Source organism: Cotesia typhae, unplaced genomic scaffold (assembly GCF_013202065.1).
Source record: "Cotesia typhae breed Kobodo isofemale line unplaced genomic scaffold, CoteBio_Ctyphae contig_5, whole genome shotgun sequence".
Taxonomy (NCBI): Eukaryota; Metazoa; Arthropoda; class Insecta; order Hymenoptera; family Braconidae; genus Cotesia; species Cotesia typhae.
The window spans coordinates 12,457,866-12,474,876 of NW_027423757.1; the positions used below are offsets into that span (position 1 = coordinate 12,457,866).

The 17,011-nt window shown below is 35.9% G+C and overlaps 3 protein-coding genes across 6 annotated transcripts in view; 2 read left to right on the forward strand and 1 right to left on the reverse strand.

The window, feature by feature from the left end:
• LOC141531011 (uncharacterized) overlaps positions 1-11,427 on the reverse strand; it is a 33,248-nt gene extending 21,821 nt beyond the window's left edge. Inside the window, exon 1 of one of the 4 annotated variants that reach the window (XM_074248479.1) lies at positions 11,294-11,427. The gene's annotated coding sequence lies outside the window, so the exon portion shown is untranslated. Of the gene's footprint in view, positions 1-14; positions 649-745; positions 1,096-11,293 lie in introns of those variants that run through there. The other 3 variants (XM_074248480.1, XM_074248478.1, XM_074248477.1) reach the window with 3 other exon arrangements.
• On the forward strand, positions 4,376-5,949 carry LOC141531016 (uncharacterized). The gene is made up of 3 exons (XM_074248485.1): positions 4,376-4,648; positions 4,720-4,895; positions 5,652-5,949. Exons 1-3 carry the CDS (start codon positions 4,585-4,587, stop codon positions 5,919-5,921), a joined length of 510 nt encoding a protein of 169 aa, XP_074104586.1. The 5' UTR covers positions 4,376-4,584; the 3' UTR covers positions 5,922-5,949.
• Positions 5,936-15,649, forward strand: LOC141530442 (uncharacterized). Its single transcript, XM_074247535.1, is given in 23 exon segments — positions 5,936-6,771; positions 7,067-7,408; positions 7,500-7,678; positions 7,756-7,848; positions 7,926-8,161; positions 8,235-8,390; positions 8,447-8,551; positions 8,687-8,822; positions 8,880-9,019; positions 9,093-9,926; positions 10,768-11,246; positions 11,385-11,515; positions 11,825-11,917; positions 12,225-12,460; positions 12,522-12,675; positions 12,749-12,988; positions 13,077-13,246; positions 13,533-13,969; positions 14,349-14,608; positions 14,816-15,025; positions 15,027-15,079; positions 15,138-15,446; positions 15,524-15,649. Coding segments are annotated over 22 exon segments (5,532 nt in total). The 5' UTR covers positions 5,936-6,215; the 3' UTR covers positions 15,430-15,446; positions 15,524-15,649.
• Positions 15,650-17,011: the final 1,362 nt, after the last annotated feature.

Sequence of the window (17,011 nt, forward strand, 5' to 3'; positions counted from 1 at the left end):
AAAAGATCTTTTACCTTTGACCTTTTTGAATTAATAAAATAAAAAAAATTAGCTAGCGACTCTTTTCATCTTCGGTTAATTTATATCTGTATTATTTATTATGTGTTTGTTTTGCTGAGCGCTATAAAAGCTTGAGTTTCAATACCGAGCCGACGTATCCAGTGAGCCGTGTCGTAATTCAAATTGAAACGTGCTCAATTACATTGTCCACGTCCACGTTCAACTATTTTATAAACATAGATCTGTGTGAGTGTTTCTAGATCTCGTTTTCGTACGACATGTGTTAGTTTTCACGTACCTCCATTAGCGGAATCAAATTACTCGGGCCGCGACTTAATTAAATCCCGTCTGTTTTCGGTTCAACTGTCTCTCAATTGTCTTACGTTTAATTCTCTTGTCAGTCTGAGCTTACAATTGTTTTTTTTTTTTTTTTTTTTTATAATTACAATTATAAACAATTATATACAAATTTAATTGCTTTATTAATTAATCGCGGCTTATCTCAAGACTTGAAGACGAAAATAATAAAAATCTGCAAAGCCACCTGTTGATTTTTTTATTACAACTTTTTTTCAGATAAAAAGCTCAAGCTCGATTTAAATTAAGAAAAAATTTATCGATAATTATTTATTTTTTTTTTTTTTTCAAAAAAAAAAACTTTAATAATTTTTTTTAATAAAATTGAAAATAAAAATGAAAAATTTTTTGGGGCAGGAAAACAATTGCACAATTAACTTTGGAGTACCTTTGACGTATGAAGCACGCGGACGTCGCGACGCTCTAACGAGGTCCGCTGTCGGCTCAACACTGGAAGCAGGCGCTCGTCCCGGCGTCCGCTCGACGCCATTACCGAATCCTGTTGGCCAATACGCCCGCGCTATTTCCTCGTACTTTTGTCATCACTTTCCGACGGCGAGGATCGTCCGGGAAAACACGAATAGAATAGAATAGAATAGAATTTACGTCGCTAATAAAGGCGAGAGAGAAAGATCGAGCTTGCAGAAGAGTTTACATCTGAATTGCACGGTCACGTGTTGCTGCTACTCCGCGGTCCGAGGATCCAAACTCCAATCCGTTGGCTCTTTAATTCCAGTCAATTATCCCTGCCCGGTTATTAATTATTCCTCGCGACCTCAAGGGTTATTATTTCCTCTTTAATATTATTATTCATCATTTTACAATTTTTTTTTTTTTTATTTGCTGTGTACGCTGAATAAAAGTAAATTATTGTCCACAAAATGAACAATTTTAATTTATTAAAAAATAAATAAAACTTTTTAGCAGAAAAATTTCAACATTAATTATTAAATAAATTTTTAATCAAAAAAATAATTTTTAAGAGCTTTATTGTTTTTAATTAAAAAAAAATTTTTCTTCAGTCAATATTTATAAAAAATTAGATTGTTTACTTATAGAGTACTCAAAAATGCACCAATAAAATTTTTTCAGTTACTCTGTCTTGAAATAAACTCAGTAAAATAAAATGAAATTATTGGTGATTTTTGTTTATATTTATATTGTTGATTCTGCATGCTATAAGTCAGTAGAGTATAGGATAATCAATTGGGTTCACTGTAGTCTGGCCAGGTCAACGTGCTTTTCTATAGTTTGAGCTTTTTGTAAGATCGATATCTGGTGCACGCTACCAAAGGATGTCTCGCGGTCCGCGACATAATGTTTCATGAACGAAACCACTATACGCCAGTATAATATAACTCTATACCTGCGAAACAAGCCTGATACCCCTGGGACCAACGTTACTGGCTATCAAAGCTCCCTCTTTATATTGCTTTTGGTTTTATGGAATGACTTTGAAAGCAGTGCTAATTTATTTAATGTCACTCTAAATTTGGTATTAATTTAATATATAAATCAAAATTTAAAACCACTATTAAGAATATTTATTTTTTAGTTTGTAATTTTAATTTTTTGAGATCTCAATTTATTTGTATCATTAATTTACTCTAGAGGAAAACATTAAGTCAATTTTTAAACTTTTTACGTCGGGAACTAGGTCAAGCCCCACTTTTACAATTTTATGGAAATTTATAATTTATAAAATTACTATGATTAAAAAATTGTTTTTATAAATAAATAACAATTTTTTTTAAGCAAAAAAATTTTACAATAATTCGGAGATTTAATTTAAAAGCTTTATAATTAAATTTTCGAGTTCCAAAAATAAAATTCCGAGCACTATTTCATTATCACGATTAATCTGACAATTCGCGATGAAAGCCGAGGGATTTTCTTTCCAAAGATTCCAAAGAAAACTTTAATATATAAATTTCCATCCATTAAATTTATTTATAAACTCGCTGATAAATATAATTTTTTAATGTTATTACAAATTACAAAAATTGTTGCGCGTAATATTCCAAAAGTTTGGATTTATGAATAAATTTACCGAATATATAACCGCGAGGAATAAAAAAGGGATTTATCGACGATCTAGTTACTCCTCTTTGCATTGCAAGCTCGAGAATTTATGTGGATAGACCCCGGGAGCTTCCGAGCGGAGCATAGAAAATGTACTCGAGCTCCGATGACTCAAAATCGATTTTACAACGGTTACTATCTTTACAAAGTTCAACCATTGTTCTCCAGGCATAGCTACGTAAGTACAATGCCCGGCTTTGTCTGAAAAATTACAATAAAAGTGCAGAGTTTTTTTTTTTTTTTTTTTTTTTCCTAAAAAGGCGAAGGTTGTTTTAAAATAAAATTATCTCGTCCATTTGAGGGCGATACTCCCGAAACATTCTCCGTATCCTCCCACTGGACAATATGTTCTAATTAAAAGTTTACTCTTGAGTTGGATCTCTGATCCACCTGGGGCCTGGAACGCGTAACGCCGTCTACTCATACAACCAATTTAATAATTTCTCATCCACAATGACGTTTAATGTCCAGGGTAAATTATAAACAGCCTCATCTGCAGAAACCACACTCCGTAACATACACACTTGATCCCTTTATCCACGCCAACGTCATTATCAAAAGTTTGTTAACCCGGTTGCTGATTACCTTTTGAAATAATTTACCGGCTATTAAGTTAATTTAGAGAATGTGAGAATTTTTTAGATGAAAATTTTTAATTAGATATTTAATTTAAACTAGCAACCTTGCAGTCACTTGTGAACTAAAAAAAATCAAACTTTGTTTTGTTAAATTGCACTGTACTTTCTTAAATATTAACGATTTTAAAAATATAAGCTCATCCCGCTGTTACACTCATCAAGAGCTTTCATTTGAGTACCCACATGCATTTTGAAAAATTTTTCATATATACATATATATAATATATATAATATATATAAATATATGAAAAATTAATGTGGGTACTCAAATTAAAGTTCTCGATGAGTGTAATGTTGGGGTGAGCTTATATCTTTAAAAATGCCAATATTTCACAAAAAACCGATTTTATCATGTTCACTATCTTGGAAACAAAATTTTTTTTATTCTCTTAATAATATAGATGATTTATTAAGAGAAAAAAATTATTTTGATGAATTATTTATAAATTCAAAAATCGAATTAATAGTTTAAGAATTTTTTTTTAGAGTACGATAATAATTATAATTTTTTTTTTCTTTAAAAACATAGAAATTTTCGTTTAAAATTTTTGTTCAAAATTTAACAAAAAAATTTATTAAAAATATGAGTTTTTTCGTCTTTACAAAAGTATTATCTCTTTCTCTGTGCAATAATAATAATAATAATAATAATAATAATAATATTTTTTATTCTATAAGTCCCAGCATGAAACAAAAATTAAATTTGTACACTTAGTAATAATTTAACAGCAAAGTTTGAGCGTTGAAGCCCTTCGGAGATAAAATTTCGTCACCTTAACTTGTTTAAGACAGGTCATGGTACTTTCAAAGAAGAAAGGACAGATAAACTACAGTATGTTCTGTGTACTTGCCATCTTGTAATTAATTATCAAAGTTTCGGAACTTTTAAAGTAATTTAAACCCTCGATTTCCTCTGTAAAATTGTCAATGCTGAAGATAATGATTATAACGATGGAAAAGAGAGTAATTGTCAATGTGAAGGTCACAATTGATGAAAATGATTTTTCTAGAGGTGTGTATCGATCAAAAATTAATCTTAGAAGCTAATGAAGCAATTTAGCATGATCTAATATCTAATTAAGGTTATGGTGTCGTAAAGCGGATCGATCAAGTGACGCATGTCATTGGATCTGAGAAAATTAATGGGAAACCCGGAATATCCTGGAGTATATTATAATATATCCATAATATTCATAATCCAGCTGTAGACGCACAGCAGTTACAATGAGGTTACAGAATAGAGCGAGAACGAGGGGTGAAGGAATATAAGATATATAGATGAATTGCCCCAGTGCTTAAATTCTGTTCCATGTGTTATCGATTGTCAGGTCTCGAGTGCGAGGGCGAGCTTGCAAAGTGCGATTGCGCGACAATGGCGGAACTGCTCGCGGATGTTTCTCGGGCTTGGGAAATCCACATGATTATATATTTTTGAGTTTGTGAACGAGCGAGTCTCAGATTTGGAATGACCAGAACTGATTCTTGAGGTTTTGTTGTGGGTTAAGTCATGCATCACACCAATCTGTTCATTTCCGTCGCACTTTTGACTACCCTCGTGCACCTGTCTAGAGGTAATTTTATAAATATATGTCAGTATTATTATTGTTATTTTGCATGTGCTTTTTATATTTCATGGTGACAGTCGATGCTGGACAGTTATTGTCCACTGAACATCGCACTCATGCTGCCACTGAACGTGCCAATGATTTGAACTGTTATGAATGTGACACTATCAAGGATGGAGAGCATTGCGTTAATCCCAATAGTAACTATACTTGGCTTAAGAAGAAATGCAAAGATGATCGACGGCAATGTATGGTAAATATTTTATCATTTTTAATTAATTTTTTTTTTTTTATTCATAATTTGTCTTTAATTTTTTTTCAAATTAATTTTAATAATGATACTGAGACAAACTTTTTTTATCAAGAAGTTTTTTTAAGAATAAATTAATACAGAAAATTTTTTAGAATTAATTTATTTGTTTAATTGTAATCCCGAAAGTGGAAAATTTCAGTATCATTATTTTGAAATTAATTTTAGATTATTATTATTATTATTATTATTATTATTATTATTATTATTATTAAAATTGGATTTTTCGACGCGTATCAAATTTTATTTAAATTGTACCACAAACTTATATTAAAATGATACTTCTCAAACAAATTTAAATCTAGTGACCTATTTATTTTTACACCGCATCAAAGTTCTTATCAAACAAACTTTCACCAATTTTTCCTCTTAATCTCGTGGAAAATATGAAAATTTAAATAGAACTTTCCAATCTTTTCCGCAAAACTTTGTAGAGTATTTATTACAAATCATTTTTTTTTTTTAACATTCAAAAATAACTCGAAAAAAATTTAATTAAAAAGAAATATTGAATATTTTTTCAACCAATTAATTTATTAAAAAATCCCTCAACTTTTGACAAGAGCGTCTATCAATTTTATATTATAAGTGTAAAAAAAATAAATCAGTTCTTTTGAAGGCTCCAAAAACCAAAAATTCATTTATAGAGATTTTTATCTAACTTTTTCTGACATAAAAACTCCCGGCTGTCTTTTGTAGGTAAAAAGATACTCGTTTACTTTGAGCACGGAGAACTCGACATCTGAGCCGATGATGTGGGCGTTGGAACGGAATTGCACGAATAAATGTGAGCCAGGATGCATTGTGATCGGGGAGCGGACAAAGCTGTTTGCATGCACCGACTGCTGCGAAAAATCTTACTGCAACACGGGAAAAGGCACAGCCGCGGATCTTACCACCAGGGAAATCGGTTTTGTATTGACTCTAGTGCTGCAAGCCGTACTTACTGTTACTCTCTATCCTGCCTGACATCAATAAAACCACCAACATTTCTTTATTCAATCAAATCTTGTTTTTTATTTACCTTAAACGCAAACCTAGTTACAGTCCCGCTTTAATTATAACTATAACTATGCCCATAATTCAGTGATTTATTAACGCTTAAATGCCTGCAAAATCAATCTGAATGATTGATCGACATCGCGGAAGTTATACCTTCAGAGTTGCTCTAATTACTCCAGTAACTCGGTTATATTAATTCCTTTACTCGCTTGTAACTTTTAACTTGATTTTATTTTTATAGTTTGCAATTTTTATCCTAAAATGTTAATTCTAATATTCACTCTCGGCCTGATAACAAACACAGTCAGTGAAAAACCAAAAAATAACGACACCGAACAAGTCAACCCGCGAGTAATTCCCCACTCGGAAGTAAATCGCAGATTTAAAAGGTCTAATTTGAACTACGAGGAAACAAATGCCGAAATTTTTTACATTGACGTGAAAAATTTCACGCTGAAGACCAAATTCAACCGGGATTTGGTCGTAGCAAGGGATTACGCAGTCCAGTGGGCGAGTTCTGGGCCTAAAAAGAGGCCTAAAGGTGATAAGAGTCATCCCAGACTGGAGCACTGTCTTCCTTTGCACGGAGAAGTTCAAGGAGTCAAGGATTCTTATGTCGCTATTACTATCTGCAGCAATCACTTCTACGGGCTGCTTACGCTAGGGAAGAAATCTTTCTTTCTTCAGCCGACGAAAGTCAATGGCGGACATGTTATGTACGAGACCAAGGAACCGTTTTTGGAGGATATGAAGAGCAGGTATGACAAGAAGGTCAAGAGTCAGTTCAAGAAGTTTGAGGAAGACAACGAAATTTATGGTTGGTATTTTTTGACGGAAATTTTGTTAATTGTTGGTAAATTATTTTTTAGTGTTTATTTATTTTATTAATATTTTTTAAGAACTAAAAAATATTTATTTGGACCTTTGAATAAATATTTAGTTTCAAAATTTTAATTAAATATTTTTTGATAACTTTAGAATTTTGATAAATAAAAAAAATGTTAATAAATTAATTAAATTGAATTTTTTTTTATTTAAAAAAAAATAAATAATTTTACCAACAGTTGAAAAAATATTTGAAAGCTGAATTTTAATTTTTTTTTCAATTCCAGGAGAATACACCCCAAAGTGCACTGCCTGGCAAATGGACAACTCGGGCAGCAGGTTCGTTACACTAGGCCCGTCTTCTTGTCCCGGAAACTACGATCATCACCGAAATCGCACGAGAAGAAGAACGAAATTCACCAGCACTGAGCCGCCCTACAGAGTAGTGAAAGGCTGCGGGAAAAGAAGAAAAAGAGTCGTTACTATCTGCGACACCGGGGAAAATTTCGACATGGCTGGAGACGTTGCGAGCCCGCACTACTTTGACACTTTAGAGTCTCAATATCGGCTGGGGAACGAACAGACCGAAGCTTCGATTCCTCATTCAGGTTCAAGTTCTCATCCCTTTCGTGAGTTTTTAAAAAATCTAATTAAATTTGATAGTTATATTTAATTAATAAATAATTATTAATTAATTAATTGATAAATATTAATTGTCAGGATCGTGGTACGACGAAGACAAAGCAAGGCCGTTCTTGAAAGGGCGCATCATGAAGAGAAATTCTCGCAAAGTAAATTCTGTAAGCAAATGGATAAAAATGGTAATTGGTGTCGACTTCGATGTTATTAGATTCCACGGCGAACTCACCGAACAATATGTCTACACCATTTTAAATATTGTAAATTTATTTTCTAAAAAAAAAAAATATTTATATGTTTTTGAGCAAGCAACTCATCAAATTTCTTTGACAAACAGGTCAGCACGCTGTTCAGGAAGCTTTCTAACTTCAATATCACGAAGATCGTTATCAAGAGATTAATCATGTACCATAATCCTGAGGACAGTGCAGTGAGTATTTGTATTTTATTTTTTTAAATTATTAATTATGAAAATTAATAAAGAGATTTTTGAATAATTGCTGAAAGGTGCGTAGAGGAAATATGCAGTACCCGTTGTACAATGTAAACCTTTGGAACAGACGAATCCACGACAGCTCAAAAGAAAAACAAGACATGGGTTTGTGGTACACGCATTACCCTCTGGGGAACGACATCGCTTCAGCCCCGGGGCCGTACATGTGCAATAAAATGAGGTCGTGCATTCTCGTCCAAGATGTCGGGTGGGCTTCAGCGATAAAAATAGCTCACGGTATCGGGCATTTGTGAGTATCCAAACAAAGTTACCAAGACTATATATTGTCCGAAAATTAAAATTTACTTATAAATTCATAACAGAGTTGGCCTGAATCACGACGGAGAGATTGAGACGAACAATTACTGCGCGTCAGAGGCTCTGCTTCACGCGACAGTAATGTCCAAAATGATACCTGCTGTTAATCCATCGCCCACGTGGTCTTCTTGCTCGGCTCAACACTACAATGAAATCGTAGGGTATGTACATTTAAATGGAAAGTCTTTGATAATTGTTAATTTGATTTTTATTCAAGAGAGTTTACTTGCTTGGACCGACCGCCGACGACCGATGAAAGCACCGCATATTTGCCGGGGGTATTTTCTCTAGACGACCAGTGTCGCATCGAGTTCGGAGACGGGTAATAATTGATAATTATTCATAGCCATTAAATTTATGGAAATATGGGAGAATAAGTATCGAGGTGAAGATGGGAGATAGCAAATAAGATGATGGAGCTGGCGGTTGACAATAATCAAACTTTAAATTCATTTAGGTGGGTATTTTGCATCAGAGTTACCGTTAAAGATCCTTGCACGGAATTGTGGTGCAATAGAGCTGCCAGCAGAAGACGCAGCTGCATGACCCGTATGACTCAGACACTTGAGGGGACGCCTTGTGGCAGAGGGAAGGTTAGTCCCGATAATTCTTGTTAGCAAATTCATGCTTAATTTGGAGTTTCATTTTAGAGGTGCATCAACGGGACCTGTTCCGAGCCGTTCTGGAATTTAGGGGCATCAGATGATCCCGACGATGGATACACCACTAGCCAGCCACAAACTTCAAGTTATACTTTGAGTCCAACGCATCCAACCACTACTCCTTACGGGTTGGGTTCTTTATTTTTCAAGTTTTAAATATTATTAGCAATCGTTATTTATTAATCAAAAATTTTCTTTTAGCCAACAGCCTGGACCTCCATCTTATCAACCTCCTGGTTATGGAACTCCATCCCCTCCAAGTTACGGAACACCATCTCCTCCAAGTTACGGAACTCCTTCCTCTCCAAGCTATGGAACTCCGTCTTCTCCAAGTTACGGAACACCATCTCCTCCAAGTTACGGAACTCCTTCCTCTCCAAGCTATGGAACTTCGTCTCCTCCAAGTTACGGCACACCTTCTCCACCAAGTTATGGACCTCCGGGTTCTCTAAGCTACGGGACACCTTCTCCTTCAAGTTACGTAACTCCGGCTTCACCAGGTTATGGACCTCCGGGTTCTCCAAGCTACGGGACACCTTCTCCTTCAAGTTACGTAACTCCGGCTTCACCAGGTTATGGACCTCCGGGTTCTCCAAGCTACGGAACACCTTCGCCACCAAGTTATGGCTCATCAACACCAGGTTATGGACCTCCAGGTCCTCCAAGCTACGGGACACCTTCGCCACCAAGTTATGCCTCATCAACACCAGGTTATGGACCTCCAGGTCCTCCAAGCTACGGGACACCTTCTTCTCCAAGTTACGGAACTCCGGCTTCACCAGGTTATGGACCTCCGGGTCCTCCAAGCTACGGAACACCTTCGCCACCAAGTTATGGCACATCAACACCAGGCTATGGATCTTCAGGTTCTCCAAGCTACGGAACACCTTCCCCTCCAAGTTATGCACCCAGTGCGCCAAGCTACGGTCAGCCACCTGGTTCCCCATATTCACCTGGATCTCCATCAAATCCAGCATTCTCCTCGAACTGGGGTGCCCACGACTCCTTTTTGAAAGTTCCGATTGTTGGTTCCAGGTGGAACGATTAGCTTTCAAAAATATTTTGCATATTTATATTTACAAAATAAAACCTATTTATTATTTAAATAAAATTTAATGCAGTAAATTTGTAATATTTTCATCCATGTTAGCCATAATATTTGCGTGTACACATGGTACATACTTGGGAGAGTTTCAATGATTTTGGTCGGTCTCTCCTCAGCGATGGCTGCCTTCGTATCAGTATATATAGATACAGAGAGTACTTTATTAGCGAACCACTTGATACTCTTCTCTTTCTCTCCTTGCATCTTCATCTCTCTTGTTCTCTCAGCTTGAACGATGCAGTAGCTCGCATTTTTATTTCCACGATTATTATTATCATTACAAGCGTCACCAAAGAGTGCACGTCTGCATTCCCATTTATTGCGAGAATCGAGCATGTGGCTGCCAGTTGCAGTTAGTACGCCCGTCAGCGCTACGAAAACGTCGATAAAACCAATTAACCGATGCTTCGTTATTCTTTGTTCGCTCGGATAATTTTCAATGACGTGACCGTTTGTGACTTTTTACAGTTTTTATTTACATAATAAACTTTTTTCACTCCCTGAAAATTTCCTTTGCCTCAAACAAAGCTTTTACTCTCAATAAAAAAAACTCCATCAATATATTGATCAAAAAAATTTACAGTGCAGTGTTACTTTATCCAGCAATGACTAGTTTACATTCATTTTCACTATGAATAAAATTATTTTAATTCACACAATTATTTTCACCTTGCACACAGTAATTATCACAGAAACAAACAAATTTCGCGTTATAAATCGCGGCTTTGTTTCTCCTAAAATTTTGTATCCCGTCTCAAAAATTTTGCGCAGATCTACTGACTCAAAAATTAATGACGTTTACGTGTCAGTGGGCAATTGGACGCTGAAAACCCGAGTCAGCAGTCGACTGACATCCCCGAAAATAAATTGGATATCCTCCGACCCGCGTTTCGCGAATTTGGGAATGAAAAATGTAAAGTCTGCAGAAAATTGCACAGTTTTGAACGATCATATCCAAAAGACTAATTTTCAAAGCATAGTTACAATTTGCGACGACAATTTTTATATTATTGTCTTTTTAAATTTAAAAACATTGACCCTCTATCCTACGACCAATGGCAGTCACATTCTCCAAGAAATCAGAGCGTCAAAAATTAGAAGACACTCCAGAAACTTCAACGACTTGACGGAAGATACTTTTGACCTCTACCGTGATTTAGGACCAACAAACGTCCAAAAGAAGCCAAGTTTTGAGGAAAATAAGTCTAGTTTAAACTTTACCAACTCACTTATGATGTACAAGTATCTCGGTAAGCTCTAGAATTAATTATTGCAAGTATTCATCAAGTGTACTTACCGAGTTGAAGTGCTCCAACGTTTAATGTTCCTTTTGTTTCGCTATCTGATGAAACTTTTTAGTTTTTGTTTAAAACGCTTTTTTGTTCCAGAACGACCTACACCCGGTGATACAAAAACGTCACCTTCACAATGGCTCGAGCTGGGAGTCACTGTTGATTACTCGGTGATAGAATTCCACGGCGAGCAAGTACAACAATATATTTTCGCTCTACTAAACATCGTAAGTTTACGACTTGTCAAGCTGAAATTAATATTATGATAATTATAAATAATAATGTTAGATAGAAGTCGCTGTTAATTCAAATAAATGTCATTGCATTCAGTTATTAGTTATTATTAATATTAATATCAATGAAAATTAATTTTTATAATTAACTTAGCTGGCATGTAAAAATTATTAGAATTTTTTTTGTTGAAAAAATTATCACAAAAAAATAAAATTTCATTTGTAAAAAACTTCAAGTGCAATTTTTAAAAAAATATTATTTTTATGTATATGCTTACCGTAATTCTATTTTTTTTTATTTAGGTCAGTGCAATTTACAGTCATCCTTCCCTTGAAGCGAATCTCAGGCTTGTAATCGTAAGAATTATTTTTTATGCCGATAAAAAAAATTCTATGGTAAGTTTTCTGAAAAATAAAATATATCATGACGTGAGAACAAAAAAAAAAATTTTTAATAAGATATTTTGAAGAATTGTAGGTCTCAAATTTTTATCATTTGCATACGGTCTTTAAAAATTCTATCTTTAGAAGCTTTAAAAAATTATAAATGCAATTTTTTATAAATAATTTTTAAGACTTAGTTTATAATAAAAAAAAAATTTTTTTTTTAAGTATTTTTGTACTTGTAATTTAATTAATGAAAAAAATTTTAATTTGTTGAACGTCGGATAATTTTCTTATGACTAATAATTAATATTCCCAGATACATCTCGGTAATGCCCGCAAGTCATTAGAAAACGTCAACAAATGGAACCAAAAGCTCCTTTCATCACTCTCAAAACCCCACGACGTAGCAGTCTGGCTAACAAGACTGGACATCGGCGGTCCGTCTGGCTACGCTCCAGTGTCAGGCGTGTGTGATCCAGCGAGATCATGTGCGTTGAACCGTGACGAAGGTCTGACAAGTGCCTTTATCATCGCCCACGAGCTCGCTCACATGTTGGTATTGGTAAATAATTTTTCTTCTTCTTAGTCACACTTAACTTCATCACTAAATCAGTTTAGGACTGACTCACGACGGAGATAAAGCTGCGGACAATTCTTGCGCCGACGAAGTCACCGGGAGCGTGATGGCTCCTGTCGTTGCCGCTACTTTCCACCGGTTCCACTGGTCAGTCTGCTCCCGAAGCGAGTTTCACCATCGATCCAGGAGAGCAATCTCAACTTTAATTTAAATTATTTATTTATTTACTTAGTATTTAATGAGAGTAATGAATTTACAGAGACTGGACGTGCTTGAACAATCACCCGGAGCTGAATAATGCAACATATTTAAAAGCCTTGTCGGAGACATTTACAATGGACGAGCAGTGTCGCATGGAATTCGGGGACGGATACGAGCTTTGCAAGCGCCTTGATTTAACGGGTCTCTGCGCCCACCTGTGGTGTGCTCATAAGGACCTCAATAAACTATGCAAAACAAAGAAAGGACATCCTCTAAATGGGACGCCCTGCGGGAAAAATAAAGTCAGTCATAAAGATAAAACATTTATTTTCTTCATTTTCTTCTTCTTCGTCATTTGTTTATGTCTTCATTAATTTAAACTATTTTCAGCGGTGCGTTGATGGCAATTGCCAGTCAATCGACCAAAATAACTTCCAGCTGGCTTTGCTGCAGAAAAATATTTCAATAAACGGCGGCTGGAGTCTCTGGTCCCAAGGAAAGTGTTCAACGACCTGCGGGCTTGGTGTTATTGTTCGCTATCGATATTGCAACAATTCTATGTAGGATTTTAAAATATTTTATTGAATTAAATTAAAATTAGCAGAAAAAATTTAAAAATTTTTTTAACAAATTAATTATAAAAAAAATTTTTTTTAATGTAGAATTTTTTTGCTAGATTTTTTTTTATTATAAGGCAAAAATTATAGGAACTTGCAATTTTATTTCAATAAAAAACAAAATCAATTCTAATAAATTAATAAATACTAGCAGCTTAAATTAAATGTTATAAAAATTTTTAGTTATCTGTTAAATTAAATTAAAATTTAATTTCTAAAAAAATTCCAGACCTTTTGGCGGAAAAGACTGCGAAGGACCAAACAAAGAGTTAATAATTTGCAACCAAGAAGATTGCCCGTTAAAAAGCGACCCGCGAAAAGAACAATGCTCACGTCTAACCTCGGGAGCAGTAGGTATTAGAACTGGTGACAGTAAATTACGGGCGAGCTGGGTGGCCCATTACATTGCGGATGATAAACTGAACTGTCGGGTGATATGCAGAAACTCGGGGACCGGGAGCGTTTACATCAGCAGTGAGTTTGTCTCAGACGGAACGCCTTGCTCCTACGAATCAACAGACATTTGCATTAAAGGGAGCTGCTATTTAATGGGCTGCGATCGGGTGTTGTATTCTGGAAAACGGCTCGACGCTTGTGGAAACTGCGAGGGAGATAATTCAACTTGTACTTCTATCAGCAGCAACTTTCAGCGTAAAATTCGCCGGGGTAAGTTGCCACTTCTTATACTTTAATACAACAATGTGTGAGAATGTAGAAAATTTATATGTAGGGTAATCAATAATGCAATAATTGTATTTTCAAGCGTGATGTGCAAGTACTCGTGTAATATCTTACTAAGTTAAAGCCGAAGTTTGTCTTTTAACAAACATTAGCGTTGAGGTACCTTATACCTACCGCGAATATAACTTCGGAGGAACTTTTCGATAGCTCCGAGCTACTGAGATTATTGAGCGCGATTGTCATATCCCCAGGGAGTTTAATTTATACAATATCTCCAAGATAACTAACTGTTTACTCAGTTGTTATATTTCAACTAGATAATAGATGTTATTTTTATTTTTATTGACTTTTATTGATTTTTCAGCTACTACCAGGCTTGCGATCGTCCCAGCAGCCTCCTACGACGTCTCCATTGAGGTAAAATTGATTTGCACCCGCAATCAAACTATAAAGCTAATTTTTCGCGATGGAAAACGCAAGAAACACGCTGTTGACTTTTTTTTTGATGACGGAACTACCGAGTCGATGATTATTGTCGAGGGAACCGGATTCATGATTAAAAAGATCAGGGATTTATTTAAAATCAACGGACGCGGTCCTACTTTGGCTCTTGTTACTGTATCGGTAATAAATTAATCAATTAAAAATTTTTTTGTAAGAAATAAATTATAGCAAAAATTTATAAATTTAAAAAAATTAAAAATGCTACTTTTGAGAAGAAATTTTTTAAATAATCAAGTGACTGCTAACTTAATGTTATAAAAAGATTTTATAAAACAACTGTTTATTTTTTTTTAACAGTTAAGAAAAAATTTTAATTTTATGTTAAAGATTAAGGTTCCGGAGTACAGAAGAAACGGATCGGTATTGATCGGATTGATTGATTTCCGATACGTAATTGAAAGAAGAGAAGAACGGAGTAATTATTCGTGGTTCTTCGGAGGATGGAGCCCGTGTTCTGCGAGCTGCGGAGGAGGAGTCCGGTACAGGACGGTGGCCTGCAAGAACGAGAAAACCGGGAGCGTAGTAAGCAAAAAAAATGTGCCTGATGATAATGAAGCCGGTGCAGCAGATGGAGAAGTGTAACACGTTTAGGTAAATTATTTTATTGAAGATGAATTGGTTGATTGATTGATTGATAAATTGGGCGCAGTTGCCAGTTTAAGTGGATCACCGGGCCGTAGGAGGGCTGCTCAAAGAGCTGCGGATCGACAGGTATCCAGCGGAGGGAACTTTATTGTGTTCACTCATCGTTTCCCGATAATAATGTTACCAATATAAATAAACAGCTGGTGTATCGAGCAATGCTATCCCACGGTATTTGCAAAGAGTATCAAGTACCGATAAATAAACAAAACTACAATCGGTTTCCTTACCAAGGTTACTGGCTCTACAAGGGATGGTCCCAGATAAATATTTGTCTTTTTATATTTTTCAGTTTATAAACAGGATAATGCTCAGAGTAAATAGTATTACAATAAACAATCCGCTGTTGGTAAATATTTATTTATTTAATTTTTTTTTTATTTTATTTTGCAGTGCCAACAAGCTTGCGGTCATGGCTCGCAGTCACGAGTGCCTCGGTGTCTACCACAAGACAAAGATTCATTTGATTGCCGTCATAATACTCGACCGAATGAATTACAGGCTTGCAAAGATAAACTCGACAGTAATAATAATAATAATAACAACAACAATAATAATAATAATAATAATAATAATAATAATAATAATAATAAGAGAATTAGACGCCGGAGAGTTGTACAGATATCTAGGGATTGAAGAGCGGCGAATGCATGCCGTCTCTGAAGTCCGAACAACTCTTCGCAGCGAGTATGTTAGGAGACTCCGGAAGATCTGGTCATCAGAACTTTCCGGCAAGAACAAAGTCTCAGCTACTAACATGCTCGCTGTCCCAGTCCTACTTTACTCTTTTGGGGTCCTGAAATGGCCTCGAAATGAGTTGAAAGATCTCGACATCAAAATCCGTAAAGTCATCAATATGAATCAGAGCATGCACCCTAACTCATCAGTCGCCAGGATGTACCTCTCCCGGAACATCGGAGGGAGAGGATTGCAGAGCTTGGAGCGGCTTCACGATCGTTTGGTTCTGGGTTTAACATACGAGGTTGCCAATTTCACAGCAGACGAGGACGACTTCCTGATGCAATTTGTTCATAGTCATGAAAATGCGCGGAAGGGATCGTTTTTGTATAAGGCAGCAATCTACGCGGCAAATACCTTAGGTCTCGGAGAAATAAACGCTCTCATTGACCTCCCGAAAAAGGAGTTCAAGAGCGTCGTCAGGATAGCCGAGGAGAAAAAACTCCTCGGTGAACACATGGACAAGTCTATGCACAGCGTGTATTTCAAACACGTCCGTGACCATGGCTTGTCCACCCAGCTGACATTCTCCTTCTTGAAGTCAGCTGGCCTGATGTCCGAGACCGAAGGGTTTATATTTGCCTGCCAAGATGGTGTTATCAACACTCTCGAATACCGTAGCAAGGTGCTTCAGGCGCAGCTTCCGGACACGTCCTGTCGGACGTGTAAACAACATCCAGAGACGCTGATGCACCTTTTGTCGGCATGTCCTGTGCTGGCAAGAGGTGCCTACATACAGCGTCACAATGCTGCCCTGCGAGTACTCTATTATCATCTCAGATATAGCTACGGTATCGATGAGACACCAGTGCTGCCTTATCTGCCAGGAGATATTCCGCAGGTTGTTAAGAATGACAGTTCCAAAATTTATTGGAACATACCATTCGCAACAACCCGGCGGATTGACCACAACAAACCTGATATTGTGCTCTTCGACAAGGCTACTCGTGACATTTATGTCATTGAGTTTTCGGCCCCAGCCGAATACAATATCTCGGCCAAAGAAGAGCACAAACACCAGATATATCAGGATCTCCTGTTTGAAATTGGCAAACTCTACCCAGGTTACCGTGTCAAGCTCGTCGTTTTGGTTGTCGGCGTCCTTGGAGGGATGAAACAGTCTTTTGTGTCTTCACTTGCAAA